The sequence below is a fragment of the Thunnus maccoyii genome, chromosome 16, assembly GCF_910596095.1.
Source record: "Thunnus maccoyii chromosome 16, fThuMac1.1, whole genome shotgun sequence".
NCBI lineage: Eukaryota > Metazoa > Chordata > Actinopteri > Scombriformes > Scombridae > Thunnus > Thunnus maccoyii.
Window position 1 is genome coordinate 24,874,569 of NC_056548.1, and position 8,409 is coordinate 24,882,977.

The 8,409-nt window shown below is 43.6% G+C and overlaps 1 protein-coding gene across 1 annotated transcript; it reads left to right on the top strand.

The window, feature by feature from the left end:
* Positions 1-23: 23 nt before the first annotated feature.
* On the top strand, positions 24-6,578 carry LOC121880964 (solute carrier family 4 member 1 adaptor protein). Its single transcript, XM_042388611.1, has 14 exons — positions 24-945; positions 2,461-2,680; positions 2,882-3,010; positions 3,101-3,161; positions 3,250-3,389; positions 3,491-3,651; positions 3,908-3,977; positions 4,101-4,290; positions 4,513-4,603; positions 4,723-4,987; positions 5,404-5,502; positions 5,586-5,659; positions 5,786-5,855; positions 6,498-6,578. The coding sequence occupies exons 1-14, from the start codon at positions 118-120 to the stop codon at positions 6,545-6,547; spliced, it is 2,448 nt and encodes an 815-aa protein (XP_042244545.1). The 5' UTR covers positions 24-117; the 3' UTR covers positions 6,548-6,578.
* Positions 6,579-8,409: the final 1,831 nt, after the last annotated feature.

Here is an 8,409-nt window from a genome sequence, read left to right on the forward strand (position 1 = left end):
GGCATGTAGTTCTATTTTAAATTTTTTCTTTCAATGATACATTTGTAGAGTATACTTATTCTTGGTTTTTTTTGAGAGTTTCATAGAGGCTTAAAAGAGCCCGGGCAAAGTTCACAGATGCACCACTTAAACATGGCCGCCTCGCCGCCGTCAGACGTGAGCGTGAAAAATAAAGATGAAGACATGAACTCTGCCATGGAAACGGACGAGTGCTTGGCTACTGAGAATGGGGGCGACGCTGAAAAGAAAGACTTGTCGCAAACTGAACCAGAAACAGAGGAGCCTTTTAAAAAACCGGCTTTTTTCGCCATTAAACGCGGCAACGTCACAGCTCCGTCCAAAGCTGCCGCGGTAGAAACACGAAGCATAAAAGAAAACAACAAAGCTCAGGATGGAGACACTGCTGCGGATGCACCTGTAGAGCCTGCAGGTGAGAGCAAAACCTCCAAAAAGGGGCAAGAAGAGAACAAAAAGGATAAAGACAAAGAGGTCGCTCCTGTCAAAAGTAAACCAGAAGCTAAACCGAGGGTGCTTCCTGCTAAAGGCCCCCCAGCTGGCAAATTCCCTCCGCTCCCATACACAGAGCCGTCCTGGGGGGGCAAGGCTCCAGATGACTCGTATTCCCTTGAAATCCTCAAGAACGGCACCATAGTAGACACGGTGCACCTTACACACACGAGCTACTTTGTGGTTGGGCGATTACCTGTGTGTGACGTCTCTCTGGAGCATCCCTCCATCTCCAGGTACCATGCCGTGATTCAGTACCGCGGGCAGCCGGGGGAGGGACAGTCTGCCGGGGAGGAGAGGGGGTTTTATATCCAGGACCTGGGCAGCACACACGGCACCGTGGTGAACAAGAACAGGATCCCCCCGAAGACCTACATCAGGCTCCGTGTTGGACATGTGTTAAAGTTCGGTGGGAGCACGAGGCTCTTTATCCTGCAGGTAAACCATGCTTCACACCTGCATAGTCACATATGAATACATGATCAAGAGAACACAGACTTAGCATATAAAAAGTAGGGATGTCTCAAAATAGACTTGACCACAGTTAAGGGCGGACTATCCATCTTTGACATATTTTAACACATTAATCGATCCATATAATATTATTCTCTAATTATATTTAGAGCTGTTTGCTTTTTTAACGTATTTTTACATTTTCTTTTACTACACACTACTAAAAAATGTAAGAAAATAAACACAAAAAGTAAAAGAAATCCTCAGATTAAAAGGTCACTAGCTATATTTTTATTGCTATGTTACCACTCTTCTGCAGCTTCTCACGGGGTTTAAACTCTGTCCAATGAGCCAATGATTCAAGCCCTCAAAAAGCCATTGTTACCTACTTTTCTAAAGCATAAAGCTTAGAGTGAAGTAAGACAGGTCCATGATTAAAAAAAGATTAAAAACTGTGCCTTATATCTGATTTTATTGGCTGTGTTTCTTGGTTACATCTGCATCAGAAGTGAGCTGCAAAATCATGTTAATTAGATTGAATAGCTGTCTGCCTACACTGTGAGATTCTCTTTGAAAAAGAGATTATTCACAATGCGGAGGGCCTGCATGACATTTACATCCAGCGACTTATTATCATTTAAACAAATTAGAGCTGCAGCTAACAATTGTTTTCATTATTGATTATTGTGCTGCTAATTTTCTCAATTAACTGAGTTATCATTCGGTCTATAAAATGTCAAGAAACAGTGAAAAATGTCAATCACAATTTCCTAAAGCCCAAGGTGACATCTTCAAATTGCTAGCTTTGTCCAACAGTCCAGAACCCAAAGATACTTACTATCATATAAAATAAGCAGTTAATTTTTAGAAATGTGTCATAAGTTAGTGCTAGAAAAGGTTGTTGAGATGTAGTGTGAAAAAGTGGTTTTCAGCTTGTGGCAAAAGAGGAGTAATGACTCTGCTGTTGGACTAGAGTGGAGACATCATTGCAGGACAGAGAAGAGACTTGAACAACATGAGCGATCACAGAATCCTCTGAGTGATTAGACAGCTAAACATCCAGAGGAAGAGGAAAGCAATGGTCAGGCCAGAGTGTAGGCTTGGAGCGAGGAAGGAGCAGTTCTCTTCACTGTCCTGACCTGTATGTGAGCAGCAAGACGGAGCAGGTGTAGTGAACTCTTACATTGTAGTGGCTTTAGGAAGGGATCTCTGCCTTTTCTCAGTTACAGCAACCAATCACACTTTCAGCGTACATATGGGCATGTGAGCATTGTTTGAAGACAAGCTTAAAAGCTTTCAGAAGAGTTAAAAAGAAGAGAAATATCTTTTAACTTCTCTCCTGCATCACATCATTTTTTTCCCAAGAAACTATTAAGCATTCTTTCCCTCAAAACATACCAATAAAATACCTAAGAATCCTCCTTAAGCATGTCTACAAATCATGTCTACATATCTGCTGGGATGCAGAACAACTCTTGGATCTTCTCTCTTCTTCCACAGGGTCCAGACTTTGATGAGGAAGAGGAGTCTGAGCTGACAGTGACAGAGCTGAGGGAGAGAGCCAGGAAACAGAAGGCAGAGCTGGAGAAGAGGATGATGGGAGACGGTTCTGACAACGAAGATGACGACGGGGAGGAGGAGGAGGAAAACGCGGAAGGCAAAAGCAAGAAGGGCCAGAGCAAAATGTCGAGTGAAGATTCAGGCTGTTCTTGGGGAATGGGTGAGCTTTTATTTGTCTGATCAGCAGACCTGCACCTCTGTGACACACATTTAGGATTAAACTACATCACGCTCAGCAACATATTACTGTGAGTGAGCTGGAGTCAACTTTCTCTTAAGTAAGTAACTAAAGAAGCACGTTAATCCTTTTATTCTCTTCTTTCCTTTCCCTCCATGCGCCTCCCTAAATCCACCCCCGCAGACGAGGAGGTGCTCCCAGAGGAAGACGAGAACGAGGAAAACCCTTTTTCAACCGAGTTCCATGAAGACCAGGAAGCTGCCTACCTGAAAGACCCCAAAAAGGCTTTGCAGGGCTTCTACGACAGGGAAGGTGAGAGGAGTTCTTGTTGAGAGGAGCCAAGATGTCTGAGATGATGTGCAGATAGAAAGAATATCTTAAATATCCTGACTTTTATCTCAGGGGAGGAGCTGGAGTTTGAGTATGAAGACAAAAGCCACGGCAGCTGGCTCTGCAGAATAAAGTAAGTGACATGAAACTTCTGATTCGTGATAATGAAGGTAAAGACAAGATATTTCCTGTGGCTCAGTCCGTGTCGGTCTCTCTGTCAGGCTGCCTGTGGACGATGCCATGGGGAGACAGCTGGTTGCCGAGGTGACCCACACAGGGAAGAAGAAAGACGCAGCTGTCCAGTGCTGCCTGGAGGCCTGTCGAATGCTGGAAGCCAGAGGGCTGCTGCGCCAGGAAGCAGGTGTGAAATACTTGAAAGGGCGAATTCTGAACCAGCATGTGGAGAGTTTACAGCTTGTTGGGAGGATTGTATTGAGAGTTCTTCCTGCATGTCATTCCCAGTGTCCCGCAAGCGCAAAAAGAAGAACTGGGAAGACGAGGATTACTATGACAGTGACGATGACACCTTCCTGGACCGGACTGGCACTGTTGAGAGGAAGAGGCAAGAGCGGATGAAAAAAGCGGGAAAGATTGAGGAGCGGCCTGAGACCTATGAATCATTGGTAAAAAAATCTGCTATAATCACAATAGAGAAGTTAAACATAAATCTTGAATACGTAAATCCTGACATCAAATGGTAACAAAGCTGCTGAAACTTGCCAGAATGCTGGTTTTCTGTCATACTTTCATACTTTAAACTGATATAACCATGAAACAGGTATTACATTTCATTCTGTGTTGCATTAAAATGTCTTAAAATCTTGGATGAACGCTTCAAAACTTTCTGTTGCCTCGTTCATGTATTCACTTTTCTCACAGGTGGCCAAACTGTCAGAGGTGGAGAAGGAGTTGGCAGAGACACAGAAAAAGCTCAGTGCTGATGTCAAAGGTGAGTCATCATCACCTGTGTGTTCACCGTCCTGTGGTCGGAGGTCACACCTTCTTAAAAAGCCCACTCTCTCACCTGTGTGCTCTGTGTGTGTCTCACTTTGCTCGTCGCCCCCCCTCTCAGACTCGTCCGGCTCTTCCACTGAGGACACCCTGGATGCTTTCATGGTCGCGGTGCGGAGCGAGGCGGCGATGGATGCCGTGGAGCGCAGGAAGCTTCACGTGCACATCGCTGACCTGCGCAAAGACGCCCAGCGGCTCCGCAAACTGGTGGAACTCACACGTCCCGCGCAGATGCCCTCCCTGCTCCCCAGGTGAGACTCATTCACAGAGTCACATGAGATTTTATGGAATATCCCCAAAAAATCTCACAACTGTTTTTGTCCTGAAATATCATTAAATTTTACATATACATTCAGCTAGAGTTAACTGAATGTGTGGTGTGGAAATACTGAATATTGACATACAGAAACAGCAACATATTCTATTGTCCGAGTGTCCTTTAAGTAACATTTAGGTGTGTTTGGGTGTGATAGTGGTAGCTCAGAGAAACCTAAGAGGACCTTACCACTGTTTGGAGCCATGAAGGGAGGAAGCAAATTCAAACTGAAGACTGGTACCATCGGGGTCAGTGTTGTTTATGTTTTGTAACTCAGTCTAATCACTGGACACTTTAATTCCTTTTGAAAAATGTCTTTTGCTCAGCCTCTGTTCTCTGCCGTTGGTGTTCTTCTCCTCTTGTGTAGAAGTTGCCTCCTAAGCGTCCAAACTTGCCCGCAGAGCTCTTCAACATGAGAGAGCTTCCACCCAGCGGAGAGGAGGAAGAGGAAGAGGAAGAAGAGGAGCAGGAGGAGGCTGAGAAAAATGAGGACGACGATGATGATGATAAAGAGTGTGCAGGTATCACTGAGCCTTACATTGACTCTGAAGAGTCCAACACCTCCGTATCCCGAGAGAGATCCCCCTCAGGACAGCACAGAGAGCAGCCGGCACCGACTCAACAGACGAAGGGTGAGATAACAAAATAACTATTTACTACCATAGAGGAATATACTCTTTTAATATTCTTTTAAAATCATGTCACAGTATGTTTATACTTCTAAGTTTTAATAATGAGTATCTCATAACGCCACTGGGTGGCAGTAGATCTGTGTAATACATACAAACAGCAGATTGTTTGCTGTCTATGTTTCCATATGCACACAGACAGATCTACGTTTTCAAAACCTTCTTTTATTGATGAAATATCTAGCAAAGTGCAGTGCTTTGATGTTGTTTCTCATGTTTCATTATCATTATTTAGCATTTTAAATAGAGAGTCATATCCTTATGAGTCACACCTACAATGTTAAAGTCATTAGAGAACTGTAGATCACTGCACATCTCCAAATAATCACGTCTTTTACTTTTGTGTGATTTCATGTCAGAACAAAGCCACAAACGGAGGAGAGACAACCAGTCTGTTGAAGCAGCAGAGCAGGTTCCTCCACAGAGCAGCAAACAGGCCCCGACCCCATCCGGCACAGGTGGGAATCAGTGTTTTATTAAATCTCTCTAACACTCCAGTGATGCTGGTGAAGCAGCTCTAACCTCACTACATCTTCTCTAGAGTCCAAAGCAGAAGGAGACACACAGCCCGGCCCCAGAAAGGCAGTAAAGAAGAAAGTCATGGGCCCCAGCAGGGTAGGCCCTCACACACGCACACACACACACACACACACACACACACACACACAGGAATAAACATTTAATTCTAGCATACAGGAAAGCGTGTGTAAATTAAATGTACTCATCGGTTTGTCTCCACAGCCACCTGTGCAGCTCTCAGGACAGTATCCAGAGGACGATCCTGATTATTGTGTCTGGGTGCCTCCTGCAGGTAAACAGACTGTCACACTTACTGACCAACTGATCCTCAGTCTGTCATCGAGTATGTTAAACGTGACATGTAAACTTAAACCTACTTGTTCTGAGAAGTGTGACATTTAGCCTGAATGAGCTTTGTTACTTTTGTGAATAAAGACAATATGTAGAATCCAGATATGAATAAACTGTGCAGAACAATACAGGACACAGTGCACTTTTCATACGTTGCATGTCAGTGAGCTACTGAGCGCAGGGATTGAAGAGGAAAAAAAAGAGATTCTTAAGGACATGGTGAGAGGAAGTAAACAGGCTTTCATGGTCCATTTGTGCAGCAGAAATTGCAGCGACATTTTCATTGCTCACTAAGGAATGCAGATCAGACTCGCCTAAAATGATAAGATAAGCTGGAATAAAATCAACTTTGAAATGGCTGCCAAATAGAGGATTGAGGGTCAGAACTAATTGCACCGTGATTTGATTGGTTTGATGATTGCATACAAGTCAACAGTTGGGGAGCTGTACATTACTGATGATCATTCTAGCTTGATATATTTAGTCTTTTGTAGAATTTTATTAGTTTTCTTTGAATATATGTTTTGAAAATGTGTGAATGTGAATTGATTTGATGCTAAATGTTGCTTTTCTTCACTCACAGGTCAGACCGGAGATGGCCGCACACACCTAAATGAAAAGTTCGGCTACTGAGAGGAAACATAAGAGCAGATAAAAAAAAATTTAAAAAAAAAACCCAGCAACACACAGCCTCCAGTGTCTTCAGCTCTGACCATCAACCCTTCGCCCATCCCACTTCCTGTGTGTGTGGTTCAACTCTTAACAGACCAGCAGAAGTGTCACAACACCACTCAGCGTTGTCGTTGTCGAGAGCGACAAGTTGAGACGACAACGCTGAACCTCTCATTTATCTCCCGCCCCTTCATCTTTTTGAGGATATTTGCATTCTCAGACTGCCGTTAACAAAAAAAAAAAAAAAAAAGCACACCATTCTGATTCACATTACGTTGGCAAGCTTTAGGGAATTGCCCCCTTCACCCCCTCCTCAGAGCAGACACTGGGCAGCAGGCCCGCTGGCTCTTTTCACCCGCTGCAAATAATAGAGATGGGCCGCACTTGAGTTTTGTCCTTTTTTCACTCTTATATATCATCCAAGCAGAAAATAGAAAGGGACAGAGCAGGAGAGCTAACTGATCTGAATTCAGCTTTCTGGTCTTTGGCTGCTCCTCTTTCAGTTAAATCCACCTGACATCCAATCTGTATCCCTCCCCTATTTGGCTTCAGTCGATCGCTGGCATAACCTTTTATTTATTTATTTTCTCCCAAGGAGAGTGTGTGTAGCAGGGAGGGAGAAAGAGGGAGAGCATTGAAGCAGCTTTTCTGACCATCTGGACACTTGGATGGCTTACTGGATGAAACACAAGCTGATAATGACTCAAGCTACAGTAAGTGGAGTGTGTGTGTCTGTGTCTCTACGCACACAGACACACACACACACACACTACCCAACCTTTTCGAAGTTCTCTTTTTAACAAGATTGTCTTTATGAGCGAGTCAGCTATTGGTGTGTGTGTGTTTGCCCGGAGCAGGATTCCCACTCTGTTCGCTGGGTTACTGTCATACTTTCCACTTCTTTTAAGATATGTAAAGTGTATTTTTGTTATATAAATGTATAATAAAATTGTCTGTACATAACCTGCAAGTTGCTCTAAGCTTTTTTTTTTTACACACTTCACATTCATTCACCCCATTATACCCTCATAGATTCGCTTTCCCCTAAATTTTCCACCCGCCCGTCCTCTCTGGTGTTCACTACCAGGCCTTCTTCACACCCAACCCAGTTTTGACGTCAGAGTTGCTTTTTCTCTTTCAAGCTCCCACACACACACACACACACACACACACACAAAGAGCGTTTCTCAGGGTATGATCTGGCACAAAGAGGCTTGCGGTCTTGGCTGCAGATCTTTGCCGTGATGTTCTGTGCTGTGACCTACTAATCACTGATGGAAAACAGTCTTCCCTGCCTCAAACACATGAGACAAGTCCTCTGTCCTTCCACCTGGCACGTCATTGTTTTACACATATTGAAAATGATGTTCCACTGATAAAATATAACCCTGTGATAAGGTGCGGTGGTTCCATACAGGCTTAATTTGGGTATAGTGTTTACAAGGCTACTTGGCATGCTCAAGATATTCTATTTTAAGGCGTTACATATTTTTTTATCTGTGTCATTTGTGCAATAAGATCAAACTAACCTTATAACATCTTGAACAAGCAACCTAGCGTTAACTAGTTTGGGCAACATGGGTGAATGAAGGAATTAAACAACCTCATGATGGTGGGTGCTATCTGCTGGACATCCACTGTCAACAAGTAGAATGTATTACATGTGTCTGCCATTTGCATTTTGTTTTGAATTCAGTGAGATGAACTAGTAGACATGATATTAAAGCTGCATTGATTTGTTTGGCCACGTTGAGGGCAGAGGACCAAGCTGAAAATACAAAATTGACATATCTTACAAAGTTAATATGGCTAACATGTTAGCA

Bases quoted from the DNA above. Each gene is read 5' to 3' on its own strand.
- LOC121880964 (XM_042388611.1), top strand. From the start codon at position 118: ATGCACCACTTAAACATGGCCGCCTCGCCGCCGTCAGACGTGAGCGTG. The intron at 3,011-3,100 runs GTGAGAGGAGTT...CTTTTATCTCAG, and splicing joins GGGCTTCTACGACAGGGAAG to GGGAGGAGCTGGAGTTTGAG. The intron at 3,162-3,249 runs GTAAGTGACATG...TCTCTCTGTCAG, and splicing joins AGCTGGCTCTGCAGAATAAA to GCTGCCTGTGGACGATGCCA.